General features: G+C 46.2%; 1 protein-coding gene across 1 annotated transcript in view; it reads right to left on the reverse strand.

Annotated features, from left to right (window-relative positions):
- Nucleotides 1-26,276, reverse strand: part of LOC146839364 (glutathione S-transferase P 1-like) — a 90,007-nt gene extending 63,731 nt beyond the window's left edge. Inside the window, exon 1 of the mRNA XM_085651365.1 lies at nt 25,818-26,276. Within this exon, the coding sequence (XP_085507491.1) occupies nt 25,818 (1 nt within the window). The 5' untranslated portion in view covers nt 25,819-26,276. The remainder of the gene's footprint in view (nt 1-25,817) is intronic.
- Nucleotides 26,277-26,639: the final 363 nt, after the last annotated feature.

Here is a 26,639-nt window from a genome sequence, read left to right on the forward strand (position 1 = left end):
TGCCACAAAACCTCTTTGACCTTCTCAGACCCTCACAGGTAGTTCATCCAATCGACCAGATTACATCACCATATAGACATGAACTCCACCAACTTGGATAAGGGGAATGGATTCCAACCAAACTCCTCTGAGGGGTCATCCAAAATGGAGGACAAGTTGAATATCCGAAAATTGTCTCACTGTTCTTGGAGTCTGAATCCTCCATCGAATATCTTTGCAATGTTTTCCAAATGCTCTTCGGATCTTTAGTCCCCAATTGCATTTCCCCCGCTCACCGGTTACTTCGCAAACGGCACCATAAGCAAACACAGTACAAAAGATATGCTGGCAGCAATTAACAGGGCCACCATTGCCAAAGGGTACACCCTGAAGGGCAGTCTTCACAGGGGCAGCACTGCCAAAGGGTACACCCAGGAGGCCAGACTTTACAGGGGCAGCACCGCCCAAAGGTACACCCCGGAGGCCAGTCTTCACAGGAGCAGCACTGCCTAAGAGTACACCCTGAAGGCCGGCCTTCACAGGGTGAGCACTGCCTAAGGGTACACCCCAGAGGCCAGTCTTCACAGGGGCAGCACTGTCCAAGGGCACACCCTGAGGGCCATTCTTCACAGGGGCAGCTCTGCCTAAGGGTACACCCAGACGGCCGGTCTTCACAGGGGCAGCTCTGCCTAAGGGTACACCCAGACGGCCGGTCTTCACAGGGGCAGCTCTGCCTAAGGGCACACCCTGATGGCCAGTCTTCACAGGGGCAGCACTGCCCAAGGGTACACCCTGAAGGCCAGTCTTCACAGTGACAGCACTGCCCAAGGGTGCACCCAGGAGGCCAGTCTTCACAGAGTCAGCACTGCCCAAGGGTACACCTTGAAGGCTGGTCTTCACAGCGGCAGCACTGCCCAAGGGTACACCCAGGAGGCCAGTCTTCACAGAGTCAGCACTGCCCAAGGGTACACCTTGAAGGCTGGTCTTCACAGCGGCAGCACTGCCCAAGGGTACACCCAGGGTGTCAGTCCTCACAGTGGCAGCACTGCCCAAAGGTACACCCAGGGTGTCAGTCCTCACAGTGGCAGCACTGCCCAAAGGTACACCCAGGGTGTCAGTCTTCACAGGGGCAGCCCAGCCCAAGGGCACACCTGGAACGCCAGTCTTCACAGGGGCAGCACTGACTAAGAGTACACCCTGAAGGCCAGTCGTCAAATCAAATCAAATAAAATCAGGTGTTTGTTAAGCGTGACTACTCACCCGTAAGGGTCTCAAGTCGCTGGGGGTGTGGGGGGCGGGGGGGGGGGGGGGGGGGTCCGCAGGTTCCAGTCCATCAAGGAGGGGGTCTGTCGAAGAGCCAGGTTTGGAGGTTTCTTGCATAGATGGGGAGCGATGTTATCTGTCTGAGGTGGAGCAGAAGGTCGTTCCAGGCTCGGGCCGCGCAGAAGGAGAAGGAGCGGCCTCCCGATCTGGTCTTTCTGGTGCGGGGGGGACCACGGCGTAGGAGAGCTGGGCTGATCGTAGGGTCCTTTGGGGTGCGTGGAGCTATTCAGGTATGCTGGTCCGGTGTGGTGGAGGGCCTTGTGAAGGTGGGTTAGCATCTTGAAGGTATAGAACAAAGTCCTGTGCACACGTATAAGGATAGTAGTTTTAGTGTCAAAACCAAAGTTTTAGAAATTTCTTGTTGCTGAAATTATGAAGGTCGACATCAGGAGTATCTTAGATGGGGATTTAATAATAATCCAGATCAATACAGAATAGACAAACCAGCCGACACGTGTTTCGTCACAACGTGGTACAATTGTGACTCTTCAGGGCGGCATGCCTGTGATAATTCCAACCCGGCTGGATAGTCTCGGGAGGTGTGGTGGGGATGAGGATGGCCAGTACAGTTCCTGGGTGCAGAAACCTGAAGTAGGGGCGCACGCATCCTAGAGATCCAATAAGGGATGTCGAATGCCGTATTTGGTAATGGAGAGCGGTCCAGTGTTTGGTGTGGGAGAGGCGGGTAAGCCTATATAGCAGAGAGTCGAGTGGATGAAGAGAGGTGGAGAGTATCACTGGTGCCGTCTTGCTGTCCGGATGTGGCTTACCCGCCTCTCCCACGCCAAACACTGGACCGCACAGTGGCGGCACTGCCCAAGGTTACACCCTAAGGGCCAGTCTTCACAGTGACAGCACTGGCCTAAGGAACACTCTGAAGGCCGGTCTTTACAGGGGCAGCACTGCCCAAGGGTATACATGGAAGGCCAGTCTTCACAGGAGCAGCACTGTCCAAGGGTACACTCTGCAGGCTAGTCGTCACAGGTGCAGCACAGCCCAAGGGTACACCCAGAAGGCCAGTATGTGCAGCGCTGTGCAAGGGCCCTAGATCAGCCCTTAAATACAGTGTTTTTAAGTGCAAGCATATGTCTGCCACATTTACGCAATAGGATGTTTTCTAATGTTTGTTTTGTGGTGTCAACCCACAAACTTATCCTGAAATCCATCTCATGGGGCATGCCACAGGCTAGGACCAGGAGTAGCGTAGCCCCTATACGGACTTTGGTGGTCCTCGAATGGCTCCATCACAATTTCTAATAGATGACGTTTAATGAAAAAATACTGAAACAAGCTTGTAAGAATGACAGGCAAGCATTGCCGTTTAGAAGTTTTATATAAATAATTAATAGGCAATAGACCAGTTTGAGCCTTGAAAGCATCGGCATGGCACTCCATGCTTGATCTACTGGCGATCGATGTGAAGGTCATCTTATCTGAGCGGAATTCCTTCAACCAACTCTCTTTCCTCACATGGTGGGCCTGGGTCTCTTTTCGGAGAGAGGTCATGGTTTGCAATCCAATCGCCAGATATATCCCCAGATCTCGACTGCTATCTGGCGCTCGCTCTCTCTGTTCATAGATTTGGAGACAATCAAACCGGTCTCGGATACTCCAGATTCATAAGAAATTGACAACGCATCATACCTCGGTCTCCTGTCTCACTGGGGCTCATCTCACAAAGGGTAAATACTCACTAGTTACACTAAATTGAGTGCCGTTACCAGTACATTTGTATCTTTTAACCCCTTCAGTGCCCATGACGAGCTGGACTCGTCATGGGCTGCGGTGGCGCTGTGCCCATGACGAGTCCAGCTCGTCATGAACTCCGCCCGCTAATGCAAGGCGCGGCACTGGGCGGGGAAAGGGGCGGGCATCCAAGGGGTTAATTTAAGAATGTCTGCTGGTTCCAAAGCCGTGTATGTACTCCTAATAGTTATGTCTTATGGTACATCCTCTGTATGCTTCGGAAGGGCTCTGCAATACTTGACTGGTTGTATGTTTAATTAAAATGCCAATAAACTATTTGGAAGAACAATTTATAGGCAATTACATTAAACGTGCCATAAGCAAGTTTAGCATCAAGGTGTACAGATCATAATCACAGAGATTTCTGTAAAGTTCTAAGTGAAATCTAGCATAGATTCGCCTTCTAAAAGAGGGTGATTGGGGTCTCCAGAGGCACAAAATCTACATGTCCTTTCATCGGTCGTCAGACAAAGACTCTCATACATTCTACACGGGCACATGGTTCTCATATGTGCACCAATAGGCAACGAGCAAGAAGAAACATTTTACTACAGATTACATTCAAAGATTTTCTCATGGATTTCAGTCATCCTCACAGATTTCAAGCAACTCCATTGATACATTGTATGACGTTCGCCTGGGACAGTCGAAATGTTCTTGGTCCGATACAGCAAGAGAAAGTCTCCGGGAATGCTCTAGTTTATTAGTGTGAATCTCGCAATTCTTTATTTAGAAGAAGAACAACTGCAACGTCATCACCTGATACACTGTGTTGTCAGTGCAAGATGGAGGGCAGTGTAAACACCAACCATTTTAGCACATTAACGTCAAATGTAAGAAGGGAAAAACAACACCCACAGCAGCTTTATCCTACAAGCTTTTAAACTTGAACTCAGAAACATTCATGGCTCCCCCCCCGATGAATGGCAGGATTACCGATAATGCAATTACTCCGGCTTGCATAATTGATAGTAATTTGGGGAAAAACAATCCTACCGCAAGAGCACATTTAGCGAAGTTGAGTGGCCGCTCATGCGCTCGATAGTCATGTTCTCCTTAACTCAGCGCTTTTGCTTACCACAAAATGCATCCTTACGTCTATTTTGGACACTAGAGGGAATTTTCGGCTAAGAAAATAGTGCTAAATGTTGGGAGTAAGCTGGGGGGAAATCTTACCCCAAGACCACATTTCGCACTATTTCTCAGTGCGAAATGCATTCTCGCACCCATTTTGTAAGCGAGGGGGCAACAAGAAAATTGTGCTAAATGGCGTGAGTACGTTGGGAGAAAATCCGATCCCAAGAGCACATTTAGTGAGCGCAAGCATCTGTTCGCGCTCCTATTTGTATTCTGCTGCATTTAGTGCTATTTCTTTGCTCAAAATGCACTCGTTTAGGACACGCTGGGGTATTTTTGTGTTAAATACAGAATTACTCTTCTTGCGTAATCTCATAGAAGTCAAGCATATAAAAGTGCTCTTGTATGTGATATTAGAGAAAAAGGAGGATATGTGTAGTTAAACGTTTGCCTAGGATCACACAGTTTGCAGAAGGAGGGAAGCTGGTATTGATTCCAGGGTATCTAGATTCAATCGCACCCCAAACTCCCCCGAAGTTACCGTCTGAGCATTGTCCTTGTGCTTCCTCGCCATTGGTGATGCAAAAGCACTGAGAAGTATTCTACAGTAGAAAGAGGAAAGTATTGAGGACAACCATAAGATGTGGGCTGTTATTTTGATCACAGAGTGGATTTTAACAGACTTCTTTCTGAAGCATTTCCTTCTCTTAGAGAAACTGTGTTTCTGGGTTTATAGTAGAGTCACTAGTTGCCCTGAATTTTCTTGAATAGTCAGAAATGTTCGAAGTAGGTCCCAGCACTTTTTAGTGAAATGATATGCCACATTTATTAAATAAATGACATACCCTTCTTTTTTCAGTTGTAAACGCCTGCACTTTTAAAGCAGTTAGTTTCTTTGGTAAAATGTTGGCCATGTACTTTTTTCCACTGACCCCTCTCTTTTCCTCATAGTGTGCACCCGATCAATGCCTTTGAGACTCTCCTGCCGTGCCACCTACTCTCACTCATGAAAAGAGCAGGTGGAAACCAGGTGGCAGAACTCAGCATGGTGGGGGGGGGGGGTACTTTTTATTCTCCCATGTCCCACACCTGCAACAAGCACCCGTTATTTTCTGAGCACCGACACTTTATGTCTGTAAGCGCAGTGATGGCAAGATGTTATTACGGGGCTCATATTATGCGTTCTTTTTTTTATTTATTTAAAAGTAGTCAAGACAAACAACTATGAAAATTTGAGAAAAGAACTAACAACCAATTAGCTGCCAGATGTCATATAAACTTCTTGAGTGGGAGCCACAAATCCTCTTTTCTTCCTGCTCGAAGTCAAGATAAGCATTTTTCATAATGAACTTTAGTTTCTACAATATTAAAATACATATTCTGGGGCAGATTTATGAGCCCCTTGCACCACTTTTGCGTCACTTTTCCAATGTTAAAAGTGACGCAAAAGTGGCGCAAGGGGCTCATAAATCTGCCCCTTAGACTTTAATGAGTAGTTATATTGCCAGGGTTGTTCATTTTCTTTAGGGCTTACCTTTATCCCCTCCTCCCTTCTCAAGTTGGTCATTCTAACAGCTACAATTGCGCGCGCACTGCGGGAGATTCTTATCTCGTCAGACACTCTTTTCAGCAACGCCGTCCACATTGCTTTCCGTTCATTTTTGGGTCGGCAGTGCGCATGAGCAGCTGGCTCTGTGAGGCATGCGGTAGTCCAGTATGGGGAGACAAGCTTCTCTTACGCTCTGCCCATATTTTTCATTGGCTTCTGTGCTTGTCCTTCATAAATTCTGCCTTCTGATTGATAATGAGGCTTGTTAGTCCCACCTTATTATCCCATGTCGTCATTTGTATCCTACCGTGGCTACTGGCCCCTTTACTTAGAGTGTTGAATGAGCACTCTATTCTTTCCATGGCTTCCCTTCCCCCTCTCCATCCTCCTGTTATGTGTGCCTTCTCGCCCCCATGCCCCCCGCCCGCCTGCACTCCCGTTTGCAATGCAATAGGTCTCACGTAAATGTGAGTCCTATTGCATTGCAAATGCTTGTTCCTTTAGAGTGCATTGTCTGCATTTCAGTGGTAAGCAAGAGTGAGACCCTGAGGCTGGGTCACTCCTCCCACGGGCGTTTGTCTCTCCTTGGATGGCCCACACTGCATTTGGAGGGTGACTGGCTCCGCCTAAGAACTCTGGCTTTTACAACCAGCTGCCAATCCCTCGCTCGTCGCTTTTATTGCAGTTTCAACATAAGCACAGAGGAGTTTTAAGGCATCTGCAAAGTGGGCAATCGCCCAGGACCCTCACCTTCCAAAGGCCCCTCTTTGATCTCGGTCTATACTAGCTCTCTAGCTATACCTCTCTCTACCTCGCAGTCTGTCCTTCTACTCCGCGTCATCCTGAGGATTTTTTGGTTCCGGGGTAAAGCATATTTTAACAGTTTTTGTGCTTAACAAGTTTAACATATGATTTAGTATTGTTTGGCATCATGCAGGCTTGATTTAGCAGGAATGGGTAATAAAACTCAACATGCGTTCTTTACGGGGGCCCCCAAAATATGCCTTATGTAAATAGTTATTTTTACGTGGTTTCATCTACATAAATTAATTTATATTTTCATAAGTTTGCACTCAAGTCTCTTTTCTCAATACAGAATTATTTTGCCAAAATGGAGAGATAATTTATCCTACAGTGAAGAGGAAGCTCCGGTTTTCTGAAACAGTTTAAATTCTACCATTGAACATTATGTTCTGATTCAAGGACTATCATATCGAAGATGACAGTAACTTCCATGCCAAAAATGTTAGCACACAAAGCCTACGAACAGTGTGGGGACTAACAAGACTTTAAAATGTGCTTCTGATCAGTGAATGAAGACTACTGACTCTCCGGACATTGGTCCTCGCCGAGAGGGTAGCCATTTGGCTAATAAACGACATCTTCCTACCCATGGGGTGCAGTCGTGTGATACTGATGAGATTCTGGGCGACTCTGATAATAGGTACGATAAAGAGGACCTAGAGAATGTTGTCCAGCAAAGGCCTCCGGAGAAGAAGCACAAAACGTATCTAAATGGATCTAGGGAGTCTACTAATTCCATGACCAATAAAATCCTTGACTTCTCAGGCCGGCCTATGTTTGATCCAACTCCAAATTGTTGCCCAAATTCTACTGAATGTGTCCTTGAGATCATATTGCCCAATATGTGTCACATAAGCTGGGACAGTCTATTGAATTGATAAGGTGTTATATTCAAAAACTCAAAAACATTACTCCTAAAACTAGACAAACTCTATTCAAGCATAAAACTTTCAAACATGGAATCCCTACGGAATAACTGCAACATTAAGTATAAGGGTAGACCCACATACTTTGAGGCTTGGATAAATAAAGGTATCTTCTTCCCTCATCAACTGGAACGCTCATCATATCCATTAACGTTTGCGAACATCCAAAGTACATACGCTTTAGATAATATGGAATTTTATAACTTTCTTCAAATTAAAGCGGCCTTATCGAAGTCTAAGCTGCATAAAATAACCCCATCTCTCCCAAGCTTCATTACTAAAATTAAGAGTTTGGGACGTCAAGTCTCCCACATTTACAAACTCCTACGACCTAAATCCTCGAAGTTAAATATAATTCTAACCACGTTCTGGGAACAAAATTCCTCTAGACCCCTGTCTGAATCACAGTGGACCCAAATATGGAAATCGATTACCTATAATAAAATTTACCCCGTCTTATCTCAAACAAAACTATGGCTCATCCACAAAGATTACTGGACACCAGCGCGACTACACACACATCTCCTTCCAGACCCGACCTGCTGGAACCGCACAGAAGTAGGCGACTTAGCTCACCTCATTCTTCACTGCAAAGCTTGATCCTCTTTCTGGGAAAATGTGTTCACGTTTTTATCCAACGTATTCGATTGCATATTAAAAAAAGAGTTTTCCTCCCTAATTGCTGGATTTCTTAACTCAGGTCTAGAACACCAAACAGACAAAGCACTAATGGATCTCTTAATCACTTCCGTAATAAAAATAGTCCTAAACAACTGGAAGGACACACGCCAAGCCTCATTAAAAAGCTGGATCACACATATTAGAGGCGCAGACAATATCGCTCTCCAACAATCACCTTGGAAGTCTCCAGTCAGACACATCTGGGACAGGTTAGATAACTACTTCACCTCAATCAAACCACCTCAACATGCTCATAGCTACACTCTATCTAAGATAGTCTCCTCCGCGCTGTCTCAATTTACACCCACCAATATCCGTCAGTGGATTTTCCTCCTACTTCCACTTTCGTGTCATGATAAACTAATGCTCAACTTAAATCACACATGGGAAAGTAATAAGTACATTTGTAACTGAGCTTTACCTCCCTTTATTCCCGAATATGATATTTAATTTTAGCCGGTATACCTATCTTCAGGCCAGTTATTGTTTCGATTTGTGTTGTATTGTTTTGCATTACTATCAGTTTGTGGTATTATCATTTATTTGATTGATTTGCACTTTGATTTTACCATTCCGCATTTTATTATAGCTGTGTATCATCACCAATGATAAGCACATCTGTATCCTTTTGACTTTTTTTGTACACTGCTTGTTTTATGAAAACTAATAGCATCCTTTGAAATAAGAATGTCCACACTCTTCCTTGCCTAATAATATAGCTTCCACCACTGGAATGGACCCCAACATATTATTTTTCTTTACTAAGTTTGGTAAGGACTCTAACAAAGGGGTGGACAGTGCATGGACCAATTCTCAAGATAGACTCTTGGACCCAACTAGTCCACTGACTAGAATACTGGACATGGCAGAAAAAGCAGGACTCGAGGGCACACGAGTTGATGCTTCCTCCTTGTCTGATTGGGCTCGGGCGTGGTGGACCTTTGGGTAAGGCACAAGCAGCCAGAGTGAGAGTGTACTCTTAAGATGACCCCATATTGGGAAATCGGGCAGCTACAGAAATGAGTTAGGAAGCAAATGGCCAGGGGCGTTTCTTAGTGAGATTCCGGGGGTGCGAATCGCAAATTTCTCTACTAAAAACAGTATGTGGAAGGATAAAGGCATAACCAAGGTTTGGGATACACTATTCCCATGAAGAACAGTTTCAATGCTCATTTGCGTTAGGTGGCCCCAATTGTCTAGGATCCTTTTATAAACTATAACAAGTTAAAACCCTTTAGTCAAAGGAAGATAAGAAAAACCAACAAAGGCATTGAAGACCCGACTGAGGCCCCCCAGACCCAACTCTGAACCCAAGAATGCATTTATTTGGATGCTAGAGGGTGGTGCCACACCCAAACACGCCACCTAAAGCTACACCCCTGCAAATGGCATCCTTTGCGATGATGCGTTCATCAACCAACTCAGCAAATATGTGGCTTCTAATGCATCCACTGACAATGCCACAACTTTCCTTGTGAAATATATGTGAATCTAGGGTTTTCGGAAGGGTCGGAAAAGGTAGGAGCCGTTTTACCGGCCGAAGTCCCTGAAGAGGATATTAATAATAAACCGGAGGCTCCTACAGGCTCCAACAGGAATTCAAGCCGCAATTTTACCCTCAAAGGAATAGAGGGTTCAGACACTGTGGTTCCTGGAATAGAGGATCACAAAATCCAGGTAAGTCTTTTTCCTTCTAGCCATCCTCCAGTAGGTCTTCTAAGGTCTCTCCTGCCTGCATGACAAGCAATCACATCCGATCCTTGGGGTCTACAAACCATCTAGGGTTATTATATAGATCTTTATAATCAACCAATGTAAACCTTGTTATCGCCCGTCTGTCCTTTGCCAAAGACTAGGAGCTATTAGTGTTTCAGGAGGTACATTCTCTTTTTCTAAAGCAAGCTACAGAGATAACTGTGTTTGGTCCATCTAGTTGTTTGAGCACCATATGTTTAGTTCAAAGAAAAAAAAGTTCTGCCCAGTCAGCAGCCCAAGATTGTTTACCAATGTTGTGGTGTGCCATCACTTCAAAATGGAGACAATAATCCAACTAGGGAACTCCCTGCAAGAGAAAGACTGGATAGTCCACTTTGACTTTCAAGATGCAGGTCTTGCAGTTCCGGTACACTCGTCCTACGGGAAATTCTGACAGTTTCTGTGGAAAAACGCTCCATCCAATTGAAATGCCTCCCATTTGGTCTCTCTACAGTACCTTGGTGTTTCACCAAAGTCATGAGACCCCTCATTAATCACTTAAGAACACAGAGGATATATGATTAATTGCATATCGGGATGACTTTCTTCTTCCAACTCAGGGCAAGAATCTATTATTGAATCAATTAGCGACCTTACTCGACCTTCTTCAGAATCTGGGATTTCTACCAAAAAAAGACAAATCTGCTTTAATTCCTTTGAAACAGACAGAATTTTTGTTTTTTCTGGTATACACAGAGAAAACAATTCTTCAACGTCCCCAAGCGAAGGTATCTTTGATTAAAAATAAATGTCATCATGTCTTGACAATATCCACCTGTCTCTCAGTCTCTTGGTGCATATCTTAGGCCTTCTAGCCTCCTCAATACGAGCAATCGTCCTAAGCCCACTTCACTATCGTACCCTGCAGAGGTTATAAATGTGCCTTTAAAAAAAGCCTGTCTTATCATACGAAGTCAAATTAGATTCAGAGTCCCGCTCCGAACTCCAGGGGAGGCTGGACCATTTAAATGCATGGAAAAGGAAGGCAATGTTTTCGACCACTCCAGATCTTCTATTATATTCCGATGCAAGTCGGATAGGCCGGGGCGCCAGGTGTTGCCAGTACTCGACTGGCGGTAGGTACACGGTCCCAAGAGGAGTCCTTTCTGACCATCAACTGTTTATAGATGCTGGTAGGGTTTTTTGCAATACAAACTTTTTCAAAAAACAGAATACGTTGATCCATCCTTCTTTGTATGAACATTCTCTCAGCGGTAAGGTACTTCAACCATTTAGAGACTGCAGACTGAACTAGCCAATCTGGGAGTTTTGGGCAATCTGAATACAGGAACATATTGATGCTTCAGGCATCCTCCACATGCAAACAGTTAGTGTTGTCACCCTACAGTTTTCAGAAACTTTTTTCCAAATTGGGACCCTTTGCAATGGAGCTTTTCGGTTCTTGATTAAGTACTCAACTTCTCGCCTTTTACTGTTGGAGACCAGGTCTGGGGACTCAAGTACGTCACCAAAAAGCCACCTTACTAGACATAATTTCCCTTTTCCAGGCTTAGCCATGCTTCCCTATTGTCCTGAAGTTCTCAGTAGATTTACCCATCCTAATCTCTTCCTTTCTCAGTTTGCTTCTCAATCGCCAAGGTCAACGTACAGAAACGATTTTCAATCACTCCCTTACTTTGGTAGCATAGATGGTTTCGGGTCAGGCTGGAGAACTCCAGGAATTTCGGCAGAAGCTGCTCAGCTCATACAGCAATCCAGGGCCCCAGGAATGACCAAACAATATAAATACGCCTGGTCAGTCCGAAATATCTGGTGTTTGGACAGGGTGCAGATCCCTTTTCAGCAGATGTTAGTCCTATAGTTAATTTCTTAGCGTCCTTGGTGTCTCAAGGTCAAGAGTACATGCCTGTAAATACGTACAGGTCATCAATTTCAGCCGTACATGTTACAGTGGATGTTAGACCATGTGAAAATCATCCCCATATCTGTTGAGGTTTAAGATTTGCTAAACCTCCTTTACCTAAATATAACCTAATGTGGGATGCAAATTTGATTTTAAATTGGTTCCTCCTGAGTGAGTTGAAATGCTTCTTTATCTCTTAAAGTTAACTGTCCGACTCTACTTGGTCTCTCTTTGAAACATTTTTTAGATGTTAATGTTTCAGATGTCTTATCAGTACAAAATACTTATTCTGGTGTTTGTTTTCAAGTCCGGAACAATTACATTTAATGTCAGTCTTCTATCCTTATTCTCCTATTGAACCTAACGCTGTAGAGGAAATTGTCTTAAGACAATATTCAGGAAACAAAAGACTCGAGAACGTCCTCCTCAACCTCACTCATAATTTCATTTAAACTTCTCACCACAAACCGGTTTCTTCTGCCACTTTGTCCCGCTTGGTTAAAGAGGCCATGAATTTAATAGGCATTGACACTTCAGCTCTTGGTGCTCACTCCACAGGCCGCACAAGCTTTTTGGGCTGCTGTGGGATTGAAGAACATTCTCAGATCAGCGGATTGGTCCAATGTTTCCACTTTTATCACCTTTTAATGCAAACCCAGTCCTCATGTGGCTAATCCTGTTGCAGCGATGCTTGAAACCAATAATTATTCCACCACATTTACTGAATTAACACCCCTCCCCCTCTAGCTTTAGTGCCAACCAAACCAAAAGCCAGACACCGTAAAATGCATCATCAGAGAGATAAGGTCCCTAGGGCCGAGAAGTGTTTGAGGCTGAATGAAGTCTACTCAAACCAGGACATTCCTCGTGCTGTTGACGGTCCCTCCTCTCAAATGAAATGCGGACTTATTACAGACCTTGCTTTGAATATTTTACTTTTCGACTGGCATTTACAAGTATTATAGTTACTGTTGCTATGTTTGAAAACTCTTGATCTGCTCCCGCAAAAAAAGAGCATCTGTTGCTCCCAATCTAGAGGTTTATAGGGTATCTAGTAGCTGATTGGTTGTTAGCATTGTGACGACATATGGAAGTTCTTTTCTCAAGTTTTTATGGGTATTGTAGTTGTTCAACTAGAAAGGTGGGGCCGGCATCGGACCCGCCGATAATATGGTGGTCCTGCCGGCCCCCGACGACACAACGGAGGCGGGCCTGTCGCGCACAGTAGTGACGCGACAGGCTCGCCATCCCCCCATTGGCGAACCAAGTGAAACAAATCACTTCCGGGTCACGCAAGTCGCCAGCTCCCACCCCCCTGAGGAGCGAGTACTCGCCCCAAATAAAAGGCTGGGGAGCAGAGGAATCTTCCTCTTTGCCCTCCGCACTCCCCAGCCATGTCGTGCAACCTCATTAGGAGGTCGTAGTTTTAATATTTGCTCCGTTTTTCTTTTCTCCGGTGCAGTGAGGTTCCACGACAAGGATTTGTTCGGCGAGGAGGATTTACTGGTCGATCGACAGGAGGCTGTTGCGGGGCGGCGAGGAGCATTGCCATCGCTGAATCGGCTCGGTGGAGCTTGAACGAGGGAGCCTTGGTCCTGGACGATCGCGTTGGACCATGGTTTTGTTGGTGCTGGTGTGCTTTTCGTGGCGAGGTGGAAGGTTGGGTAAGCGCGTGCTGAACAGCGGTGCTAGGTTTCATAGCGCAGGTATCTGCAGCCACGGAAGCGGTGCGGAGAGTTTTAAATATCGCCGAGCGTTGATCGTTGTAAAGCGTGCAATACCTTCGGGCTGCAATCACACCTGTACTCGGCGTAAGCTCACTCGTAGGGGCAGGCCGGATTTCCTTATTGACTGTGGGGTTCGAGGCCAGGGTCTGACCGACTTCAAATAATTTGGATAGTGTGTCCTCATTAACGGTAGCGAACCGAGCGCTTCACCCGCCTTCTACATTCCGTTTTGTCAGAGTCGCTTCCTGGGTTGTTAGAAGCAGCACATGAAGAAAAAACAAGACGCGCTGCAAGAATTGATTATAGGCAGCAGCACAGAGTTCACTCTGGCCTAAAGGTTAAGGTGGTCGACTCATACTTGGAAGTGTAGCGGTTCAATCCTTGCTATTGCCCTGGACACATGCATGTGTCATATATGCTGCTATTTTCACATAAAGGTGGAATAATGTATTGAATCAAGTAATGTTGGTTAACATGTGGATTTAAGAGTGCAGGTTACATTACACAAGCGTTTTTCTTGTGAAGCAGGGGCTTATGTTTGCAGAGGTTGGGTGCATTTTGTTTTGAAATACAAGTGTGCAAGCAATTGCAAAAGCAGGATTGTGTTCTACAACGCTTGCGCTGCGCATCATAAGTATACTGTTTATGTAGCATTCAGGCTGGGAATTGTTGGAAGTGGGAAGAGCAGCGCGCAAGAGAACATCATAATTTGTGGACTGTTCTTCAAACAACAGTGTTGCTAATAATTAAGTTATCAAATGAGCGTTCTTACGTTCGTACCTTTGGACAGGTGGGGTCACCACTGGGGGTTGTCATTCAGCTAACATTGTACACGCAGGTGTTAGTCTAAGGTTATGGCAGGTAAGATGAAGCGGGGCGACAAGCGCTCTTGCATGGAGTTCATGATGGAGACAATGATGCGGAAAATGGTTAGCATGGACAAGAAATGGAAGAAGGTGGATAGATTGGGGAAGAATTTGGCGGATCTCAAGGAGAGGGTTGAGGGTCAGAAAGGGACTGTAGAAAGACTCAGGTGCACCATAGTACCCCCCAAACCCAGAGGTGAATTAGATCCACTTCCAAAGCGGGTCAGTTCAAAGAAAGGGGGGATTAAGCCTAAAGCAACGGCGCCCGTTTTTCAGCCTAATGAGGGGGAGGTCCCTGGACCATCAGGAGGGGTCCCCCTGGGGGGAGTCCCCCTGAGTCCCCTGGTCCCGACAATGCCAATAGGGGGGGGTACCCATGGGAGAACCATTACCTGAGCCATTACCGGTCTTCCCGGCAAGCGCAGTTCCGGTAGCCATCACGCCACAAGGCGCAGGGGTGCCAAATGCTGGGGTCCTTAAAGATAGTACCATCAATCCGGTTCCAACAGATTTGGTGGCGCATTTAGCGGCGGTTCTGCCTTGGTTGGGGAAAGCAGGGATATTGTCGCCAGCTGTAGGGGGGAAGGACCTGCAGGGCGACCCTGAGGCAGAGGCTAGGAAGTTGATTACACAGTTTGTAGGGCCAATAGGAACAGGGCAGGCTCCTCTTTCTCTTCCCAGCCCTATTAATGGCTCCAGGGGCGTCAACAAAGAAGTACCAGTGGTGAGCCAGGTGAAAGAGAAGCTGGCAGATCCCGTGGGCGTGACTGCAGAATGTTAGCAGGAAACACTGCCTGTGCTGGGGGTGGGGGAATCTCGTACCGGGAGGGAAAATGTGGCTAGGCATGTGTCACGCTAATTGAAGGAACTCATTTGGTCAGGGTGCTATGTTAGCATGTTTTCTTTGCTAGTAGATGAAAGGGAGAGGGAAGAAGCTAAGAAACAGAAAGACTGGATGCTCCCCAGGGAATGGGCCAGCGAGTTGTTACGATTCAGAGTAGAGGAGAACTTAACCAACTGGATCGGGGGTTTCTCAGTATTTATGGCAGTAATGGCAGAACATTTCCCAAACATTCAGGCTGAGATGGCGTGTTACCAGAACCGCATTACCATGGTGCATGATAAATACGGGGGATGGGGTTGGAAACTGTATGACATTAACTTCAGGAGGGCAAAGGCATCAGACCCTGCGCTTTCTTGGAACATGGTGGATACGATATCTTGGTTGGATCAGTTTGGTGCACCTCAGACCAGTTTTAAGTTTAGCACAACGCAGGCGAACAGAGGACAAGCAGGTCAAGCGTTTCACCCTCAGCAGCCTTTCGGTCTGCGCAGAACTCAGTCCCTACCCATAGCTCAGGCGGTGGAGGGGGGCGAAAGGGCACATGTTGGGATTTTAACAGAAGAACATGTACTAGGGCGCCAGGCACATGTAAGTTTAAACATGCCTCCTATATCTGCGCAAACCCTTCCCACCCAGAGTCCAAGTGTCTCAAAAAATCAAGGGATAAAGGCAAGAGAAAGCAGGATTGAGGACATTGGGCACTGAGTCACACATTCCCCCATTGACGTCATAGCCATGAACCCTTGGCTGAACAAGTACCCCTGTCATGCTACTGCAAGGACACTGCAAGAAGGTTTCACATATGGGTTTAGGATTCCTGCCCCGGGTTATGTACGGATTCCTGACTGCAAAAATCAGTTGTCAGTGAGGACTAACCCTGGAGTGGCGGCAAATAAAATTGCTAAAGAACTACGCTTGGGCAGAATAATGGGCCCTTTTGATTGCATCCCGGTACATAATTTTGTTTGTTCACCACTGGGTGTTGGCCCCAAAAAAGAAGAGGGCGAGTTCCGGTTGATCCATTGATGGAGCGGGTAGAACAAAATGTTGTATACCCCCCCAATTTGCATCTGCATACTAATTAGAATAATTAAATAATTATAACCATATTAATGTTTGAAGTGGAATATTAATCAACCCTATTAATAAATGAGTTACACATGGGATTTGCATGGCCAATAAAATTTGTGAACTAAAATATGTACGCATAGTAATATTAGAAAATTAGAATATTGCATGATATATGTTTCTTTTGTGATGTAATTGTAAGTCGCACCAGATGACATCACTGGGTGAATATAAACGCTTTGAATGTTGCTATTATGCTGGATAATTACATACACATAGGGGAGTTAGTGAGGGTTTAACATTTTATTAGCCATTTCCATGTTTTAATTACGTTTTGTGTTTGTTTTACTTAAGTTGACCATTTGGGCCTTCGTAAAGATGGCCGCTCCTTTGACTCGACGTGACTGACAACACTTCACGAGGTTTTGGGGGAAGTGCGCCTGCACCAACACCAGCAACAGTGGCCTCGTCCTGACCCCAGCCAAACTGTACCCACCAAGGACATAATGGGAGAGAAGACAAGAGGCAACAAACAATGAACTGTCTTTAAAAACCGGAACCAGCAAGTGCGATGACCTAACCTTACGAACTATGTGAGAACTTCACCGACCGACCCCAAACCCACCAATGAGATCCGTCAAAAACTGATAGTTGTTACAATTTTACATTGATTTTATTATAAAAAGGCAATAGAATAGTGAGTTGCGCGCTCTTTGTCTTTTTTCCTGACGTTATGCTGACGGAGAGGACGGTGACACTGCTGGACAGCTGTTTCCCTGAATCCTTGACAGACTGAATGGCGGCTTGACTTTGATGAATTAGAGATCTTCCACGACTTGACTGACTTAGAGGACGACAATTAGCCAGAATAGGTAAATATGATGTTCCGCAGATTGACTAATGATTTATTGAATTTTTACAACTAATTAGATAAATGAAGATGTGAATTATAACCAAATGTGTCTAGTCGTTTATTGAAGAAATTAGATTAAGATTGAGTATAAAACTGAAGGATTAGATGACCAACTATCAAGTACAACTAACTGATCCATTGATTAAATGAAGGGAATATCTCAAGTTGCAGTAAGTTATAAAGATATTCAATATGTGTTAAGTAAATAAGGTTCTTTAGGAGAAAAAGTATTCCTTTCATTTACAGCGCTTGGAAAGCTTATCCCTCCCGTGAGAGCAGATCAAGTAAAAGTGAGTGTTGGTGTTATGGGCCCCACCAATGAATGTATTGAGTGAATGTGCTATAGTGACATTTGGTCTGTGACGAAGGGAGGATTTGACATTCCACGCTGCATCACAAAATCAAAAATCAAAAATCACTTGTCAGTGAGGACTAACCCTGGAGTGGCGGCAAATAAAATTGCTAAAGAACTACGCTTGGGCAGAATAATGGGCCCTTTTGATTGCATCCCGGTACATAATTTTGTTTGTTCACCACTGGGTGTTGTCCCCAAAAAAGAAGAGGGCGAGTTCCGGTTGATCCATAACCTATCTGCACCTAGAGGCACCTCACTAAACGATGCAATCAGTGAGGAAAGCTGTAGTGTGAAATACGCGTCTTTTGATCAGGCTGTGGAAATGCTCAGGGAGCTGGGCCCTGGCGCCTTGATGGCAAAGTCTGACATTGAATCAGCATTCCGCCTTTTACCGGTTCACCCGGAGGATTTTCACCTGCTAGGATTCAAGTTTCAAGACAAATTCTATATGGATATGTGTATGCACATGGGTTGCTCGAGTCCCTGCGCCTATTTTGAAAAGTTCAGTTCATTTTTGGAATGGGTTCTTAGACGTGTGACTGGGCACCAGTCTGTCATGCACTATCTAGATGACTTTCTTATCCTGGGGTCGGCGGGCTCCCAGAGGTGTGCGTGGGCACTGCAGGAATTCTGCACACTCATGTGGGCTTTTGGGGTTCCCCTGGCGCCGGGAAAGACAGTTGGACCAACACCAAAGATAGAATTCTTAGGTATTGAGCTAGATTCTGTTCAGGGCTGTTTTCGCTTGCCAGAAGATAAGATTAAGAAAATCAAGGTAACCTTACAACAATGCTTAGCTAAGGAGAAGGTCACCTTGCATCAGTTACAGCAAACGGTAGGGCAGTTGAACTTTGCCCTTAGAGGGATCCCAATGGCACGCCCATTCTCTCGATCTATCGCCCAAGCCATGACCGGACTTCAAGAAAAACATCATCATACCCGGCTGTCGGCTGAGGTCAAGCAGGACATGCGGATTTGGATGGCATTCCGGCAAGACTTCAACGGCAGGGTGGTCTGGCCCAGTCCACCCACTACCTCTGCAGAGCTAGGTTCATGGACCGACTCTGCGGGTAGTGTGGGATTTGGCGCCATACTTGGCAATGAGTGGGTGGCGCACAGGTGGCAGACGCATGCGTGCAGACTGGTCTAACAGCTAACATTGGTTTCTTAGAATTGTTCCCTATCTGGGTCGCCTTAACGGTATGGCCGGACAGGCTGCGTAACCAATCGGTGGTATTTTGGTCTGACAACATGACTGTGGTAGAATGCATCAACCAGCAGGCAGCGAGATGTAAGATGATCCTCTGCTTGTTAAAAGAGATTGTTCTTTTGTGTATGAAGGAGAATATACTGTTTAAGGCTAAACATGTCCCAGGTGTGTTGAACCATGCTGCTGATGCACTCTCTCGCTTCAAGATGCAGGACTTCAGAACACACCTCCCTTCTGCAGAAGTGAACCCAACACCCTTCCCAGAAGTACTTTGGCTGATTGGTGCCCCCAACTACCGAACCTCGTGGCAGCAAGCTTAGCTCCCAGGACCAAGAAAGCCTATGAGGGGGCGTTTTGGGCATATTGCACTTTTTGGGGGAAGGAATGGGCGGAGGATTAGCACACCCCGAGGGCATTGCTGAGCTACTTAGGTGCATTTCATGATGAGGGACTCTCAGTGGCGGCGGCCAGGCGACACGTGGCAGCGATATCTTTCTTTGCCCAAGCTAGGGACAAGGGGGATCCCACTGATAGCTTTACAGTCCGGAAGGCTTTAAAAGGTTGGCAGCGCATTCAGGGGAATACACCCGATTTACAGCGTCCGATAGGAATGGAACTATTAGCCGCCCTACTGGTGACGTTGGACGCCGTCTGCACGACACAAGAGGATGCTTTATTATTCAGGGCTGCCTTTTCACTAGCATTCTATGGCGCATTTCGCATTGGGGAATTGGTCGCCCAGAATAAGCAGGATGCACAGGGGGGTTTACAGTGGGACCATGTGAAAATTCAGGGTGATGCCCTATTAATATGCATTAAGAAGTCCAAAACTGATCAAGAGGCCCACGTTGAAGGGTTAGTTTTGCATAGAGCACATGGCAATCCATGCTGCCCGGTAACACAATTGGAAGCATTTTTGAGTCAAAGATCTCCTTTAAGGTGTGGGACTCTATTAATCCATGCAGACGGTACACCTCTCACCCGGTTCCAGTTTAAGAGGGTCATGGACATGGCAATTCAGCGGATAGGTTTGGATCCTGCACGCTTTGGAACTCATTCGTTTAGGATAGGGGCGGCAACCGAGGCAACGGCGAGGGGGTTACACAGCAGCAATGTCAAGAGAATTGGGAGGTGGTCCTCCAATTGTTATAAACGTTATGTGCGGCTGCACATGTTGTAAGTGGGCCGTGTGCACTGTACTGATGCGTGTCTTTCTGCTTAAACTCTACAGTTTCTCGAGCCTGTCACGCAGGAGGGAAAATGGCATCGGAACATCCACGACCCCAAGACGGATTTGCAACTCTGGCTGCATCAGGAACACAGGTGGTTTGGATTATTGGCCATTCCTATGTGACACGTTTGAAGGCATTTTTCTGTTCAGGGAACTACAGATACAGGGCAGAGCGGGCTGGTCTATAAGTTGCATTCCATGGGAGGGGGGGTCTGTGTATGAGTCAATGCAGAGGTTTTATAGGGGATTTGCTGAAGAAAGGGGGTCCCCGTCCGGATATCATTATCCTACACCTGGGAGGGAATGATCTGGTGAATCTGGGTAGGAGGGGGCTGGTGGAATCCATAATCACAGAAGTGGGTTGGTTAGCAAAAACATGCCAAGGATGCACCATCGCATGGTCACAGATGGTACCTAGATGTCAATGGAGGGGGAGGGAGACTGTAAGGGCACTGAACCACTCAGTAAGACGTATCAACAACAAGATAGAGAGGTTGTTTAGGTCTCCTCATTTGCAGAGTATCGCCCATGGGTGTATCGGGGGGACCCGTGCTTCTTGAAAGACGGTGTCCATTTATCAACTGTGGGGAATGCAATCCTATCAGAGAATCTGCTGGCGTGGGTGTTGGGCATGAGGAGCAGGGCACGACTTCCTAGTTAGCCTAAGGTTAGGGGGGACCAGATAGTCGGGCAACTATGCTGGCCTGTGGCGGTAAGGTCATGATTGGTGAGCAGTAAATTTAAGGTCCTTAGGGGGCGGTGCCATTTCGTGAATGGGGTCGCACAAGGGGGAGGGACAAGTCGCCCCTCCTAGAACTCTCCAGGGGCAGTTACAGCCGTTGTGGCTGGACGGGTGCGGGGGAGGGGGGAGTTACGCTTTTCCTAGGCTGGTTGGCCACCTCGCACGTGCACAATGGCGCCAGTAAAGGGCGCAGAACTGCAAGGGCCCCCAATGGAGATAGTATACAGAGCGTACGGGGGTAACGGGGGGGGAAGCAGTGGCGGATGGTGACATTTGAAAGTGGTGGGGCGTAAACTTTCTGTCGGAGTGCACCGTGGCGAGCGAGCGCAGCGAGCGAGCTCGACCACCTTAGAGGGGGTTCGGGGGGGTTTTTCCCCCCCGAGAAAATTTTGAAAAAAAAGTGGGTAAAGGGTGCATTTTCAAGCAAATTTGAGAAGCACAGAGACTAGAGCTGCAAACACACATAGAGCCCACTGCAGAGGGTATGTTCTAGGGTGAAGTCCTGCTGAAACTAAAATGCATTAACATTATAATCTCAGTTTCCCCACTTAACAAAGAGAGTCATCCCCAGAAAATGAGTTCCCCATCCTGTTTCTTCATTACATTTTCAGACAAAATTAGGAACATTCATAGACCATCCACACATGCATTAAGCACATTGTAAAAACAAAAAAAAGAATCACGTACAATAAATCACAACAGGTACATGGTACAGCATGAGGTATCTGCATCACAGTGCACCTGTACTGCTAATCACATCTGACAAATTCAAAGAAAATGGAAATGGAAAAGAGGAAATGCATTTTTATTCCAAATACCACATTTCTAAAAATAGCCATCAAGTTTATGAAAGCAATGCAGCATTCTCAGAATGACAATCAATGGCTGCCCCGTGTTTCTATTGGTGAATGCTCTCCTGAGCAGGATGTGTCACCACGCTCCCAGCAGCGTGGTAGCAGTTCCCGCTGGGTTCTGTATACAAACATGGATGTCATTGGCTGTAAACTGCCCCTGGCAGCCATTTTGTTTACAGTAAACACCAGGACCTCTCCATTATTGGTCAGTAAATGTCACATGCGCTAGGCCTGTTTGGAAAACTTCCTCTCTCTGATTGGAAAAAAATAAAACAACTATATTTCCGGATTGAGCATCAGTTTTGCCCTATAATTCTCACCACTATTTTGAGGGAGAGATGAGGACAGGGTTAAATCATAGACAGCAAATCCGCCCTTACAATGCCAATGAAAATTAGAATTTAGCAAGCCCTACTTTAATATTAGTCATTCCTCGATACAGTTCAATGAGTGAATAATGTTTGTATTGTTCGCCTCACAAAGAAGCCAAATAGAATAATAAAGAGATAAAAATAGCACACAAACGTGGTGCCAACGCCGAGAAATAAAAAAAAAGTGCGCGCCTCTTAGCACGTTGCAGTCCTTCTCCAAACATTGCATGAAACCAACCAGCGTTATAATTGCTTCGAGTTGTAGCCAATTAAAGCGTAGGAACCGGACATTTAAAGGACAAAACACGACAACGGCTCCAGGTAAACAAGACACCGTAGCAAGGCTTCTGCCTCGAGGCATTTCAAAGTGCACGCAATGACACCGAACTAGTGGTCACAATAAAAAACGTCACAAGTGCGGCGACAGAATTTAAATGCCCACTTACACTTCAGGGCAAGTACGAAACCAGTGGGGCAAATCTGCGCACTTCTAGCCCCTCCTCTAGGCTTGTTCTACGGACGGGGTATGACAAAAAGGCATTCATTCATATAGTATCGGTCACTGTACACGCATTCATTTATGAATGCACGAAAGGGGGGCTGTTGCGAAACACATGAAGCCACACGTATCTGTCAAAAAACTCTCCCCGACTCCCGGGTGAGCACACGCAGATAAAGTTATAAAGTAGTCAAAAACTAAGACGAGTACACACAAAGTAAACACTCTCTTTCAGGCACACCTCCCCAGTGAGCGCCATATGAATGCAATTTCAAGAGAAAGCGATCCACACACTATGTATGATCTACTCCTGTGAAGATTTGTCCACACTTTATAAACAAACTGTTTCTCTCTCACACACACACAAATATCGAGTGTGACATACAGTGACACAACTTGCTTTAAATAGGATACAAAAACAAAAAGGTAACAACTAAATCAAACATCAAGAGAGCCATAGGGCAGAGATTAGAGATTCTGATGTGTAGTTCATAAGACATATATACATATTAAAGGTGATCAAAAACAAAAAGACTAAATCAAGGGCCAATACGTATACTTTAAAAATTACTGATGTTTATTGGTCCATTTGTATTTATTCATTGTCCGTTTAAATGCAAAATGTGCATTGCCTAGTCAGGAGGTGGTAGTGGGACGGGGAGGGAGGAAGGAGGGGGTTAAAAAAAAGTTCACTTACCTGTCGGCTGCCTCCGTCCTCTCCCTGGTTCTCGGCCATCATTCATTCCCTATGAGGGCTCCTTAAACACACTCCGCTCGTGCTGCCAATTCTTACATTACTCGCTTTTCTTCATGTCCAGGCCCGCGTTGGCGCCTCTCTGCGACTGCCCCTTCAAACGGCCCTCAGCCAATCCTGGCGCTGCAGCAGCGCCACTGATTGGCTGACGGCACAGCCTACTCCTCGCCCGCCGCCTGCCCATTTAGGAGACCGAGGGGCTCCTAATGGGCATGCGCAAGGCAGCAAAAATACAAGTACGCATGACTGGGCACGGAGTAAAAAATTAAGCTCCATGCCCACTCATGCGCACTTGTGCTGCCTTTCCCAAAGGTGTCTGACAATGATGTCAGTCAACATGACACCGGACCGCCCACGGTCCGACGTCATGCTGACTGACATTCACAGAGGGAGGACTCGGGAGCTGCGGTTGCGGACATTCACAGTCACAGAGGAGGGAGCTGCAGCTGCGGGCGCGGCGCGGGCGGGGGGGCTACGCCCCCACGCCCCAATGGACGCACCGCGCCTGGGGGGAAGTACCCTCGCGGTGAACGGGCCCTCTGCGCATGCGCACTCAGGCTGGAGGGCGGGGTTTAATTGATAAGGATCTGACACCAGTTATTGACCTTGCCGTAGGCTCAAACATGGATACTCAGAAAATGACTGCCATTATGATTATGAATGATGTTATGCTTAGATTCGGATAGGAATAACTTGTATTAGAGTTATGTTAAGGATAGCCATTGATATCTGTACATGTCAAATGTCAATCAAATGTCAATTATATGATTATCTGCGTAAATTTTGTAAAAATTAATATTCACTGTTTGATTAATTTTGTTAATAAATACGGCCAGGGGTTATCTACGACCCCCTTTTCCAATTAAATTCTTGTTGCTGATATTCTGTGGGTCTGAACAAGGGAGGAGGGGGTATAGGTAGCACCAGGCCATCTTGACTGCGGCTTAAAAAAATGCAAGAAAAGAGCACAGTACTCGCCTCTGTGTCTTTAATATATCGCAGAGAGTCCGCTCCTCAGATAGGACGTTGTGGGGCCAATTCACATGATCATATACCCTTTCCCACTGAAGATATTTTGAAAGTGTCATAAAACTGTTTTTTTCCTTAACTCTTTTGCAGCAAAAACAGTAGTAAATCAGCGTGAGCACTTTAACCCTCTTCCGAAGTTGCAAGTATAGTGGGCAAGTCTTGGATTACTTCAACATTTAAGGGTTCTGCGACTTTTCACAAAAGTTGCAAAAATGGAGCATATAAGGTTTCTCTCATTTTAAACCGCTCTATCCCTAGGTTTATGGCGACTGAAGACATGCAGCAAATACATACATTTTTGTACGACTACAAACTGGAGGAGGAACAGGAGTAAAGTGTCGATATCTCACTTCGCTGACGGCATTCATGACTCGAAACCCAACATTTGTGCCTTTCAAACTCTCAACATACTTTATGTAAAGTCATTTTTATAGAAACAAACTGAAAATGCTCCATTATTTGCACCGTTGCAAAACTCGATGTAAGAGGCTGGCGGACTGGTGCAAAACTGTTGTGTTACATGACAACGGCCAGACAGCAGGACATCACGTGCTCCACACATCCCTCCCATCAGCCTGAAGGGAGAGCCATGTAAGGGACCCAGCTGTGCCTTACTTGCTTCTTTGAAAGGTTGTTGTTGCATCAGTTTATTGTCACGCCTTTGGTGTGTCCTCCGGTGCAGACTGAGCAGTGCTCACTTTGTGCCAGTGTGAATGTGTGTGCTGTGCTTACTTTGTGCATGTGTGGGTGTGAGTAGAAAGAGCGAACATGCCAACCCCGGTCCCTTATGAGCAGCCGCTGCAACCTAAGCTTGGTATGTTATGTCTATTTGTGTAGCGCCCTAAGCACACCTGTGAGGGCGTCCAGGCGCTTGAGCAGGTGAGTGTCCCCTCAGAGTAACTGAAGGACAGGTCCTCACTTCTTGCAGCGCTCAAGAGGTGAGAAGGAAGCTGATGTGTGTGGACTTGCAGCCACTGCTCCTCACCCCAGCCCTTCCCTCACACCACGACCCTCACACTGGGACCTCGGTGCAGGGGCAGCCATCTTTGAATGGGTTTTGGAACAGAACAAACATTACAATCCCCACAAGTGTCTCTGCACCCACAGGCCGTGGGATCCTTTTTGCTATATTGTATGAAAAGAACATTGCAACTGTGCTGCCGGTGCACGGGCGTGCACGGACACACACGCGTGCACATCTCTGGATGCTTTCTGTAATACTTGAACAGAAAACATTTCAGAAAACATTCACTGGTAAAGCCAATTGCTCAGCTGCAAAGTCATAAGGATTCGTTTTGCCAATGCATGTTTTTATGCCAATGTGGATAACTATTTTTTTGTTTGTTTTTTTTTGCCGGTGCTGGAAAGCATCATCAAAAAGCATTGGCAAAACCAAAGGTTCTGCACTGACAAAGGTGAGAAGTGAAGCTAATGGTTTTGCCAATGCCTCTTAGCATTTCTACTTCTGTCTGCTTCAATGATTATTTACGATTAATGCAAACCGCCCTCGGTGCTACTGAACTGAATGCGTCGTTTGATAATTGCCTCATTCTGTTTTTTAATTGTTTATACAGTAAACACCAACTGACTCGGTAACATCCCGGCCAGGAGGCCCCGCCCCCCGCCCAAGGGAAGTGTGGGGGCACTTACTTGTGGTTCCCGGTTAAGAAGCGTCTCTCCGACCCGTCCACCCCGCAATCTGAAAGCGAGTGCAGCGCCTAGACTCGGTGCCAGACTTTATCTGTTGTGGGAGCTGCTGAGTCATGCAGAGAGGGAGGGAGGAAGGGAGGGAGGGACAGCGGGAGCCAGGAGGAGAGACGTAGAGAAAGGGAGGAAGAGGGACAGGGAGAGGGGGAGAGGGACCAGAAGAGAGAGAGAGGTGCGGGAGGGAGAGAGGGAGTGCGAATGAGAGGGGGAGAGAGAGAGCCAGGAGGAGAGAGGGGGTGAAGGAGATAGAGGGGGCAGGCCGGAAGACAGAGGGAGGGAGGGGGGAGGGAGCCCGGAGGAGAGAGAGAAGGAGGAAGGAGCCAGCAGGAGAGAGAGAGAGCGCGAGACGGAGTCAGGAGAAGAAAGAGAGGGAGGGAGAGAGGGAGCCAGGAGGAGAGGGAGAGAGAAGGAAAGAGAGGGGGAGATACGGAAGAGAGAGAGAGGGAGCCAGTGCTGGAGCGGGTTTTATTTTAAATTGTTGTATACCCTCTCCATTTTGCATGTTTAGATTAATAAGAATAATTAACTAATAGTAATCGTACTAACTGAATTGCTGTGGACTCTAATCAACCTTATTAACATAAAGAATACACGTGGGAATTGCATTTGCATGGCCTAATTAATACATAAACTAAATTATGTACGCATATTGATCATAGATAAATAGAATATTACATGTTATATGTTGCTTTCGTGATGTAATTGTGATTTGCGCTTTATAAATGTGAGACTAACCTGCATTAAGCGTTGCTTCTGCTAGATAAA

This window comes from Triturus cristatus, chromosome 4_1 (genome assembly GCF_964204655.1).
Source record: "Triturus cristatus chromosome 4_1, aTriCri1.1, whole genome shotgun sequence".
In the NCBI taxonomy this organism is placed as follows: Eukaryota; Metazoa; Chordata; class Amphibia; order Caudata; family Salamandridae; genus Triturus; species Triturus cristatus.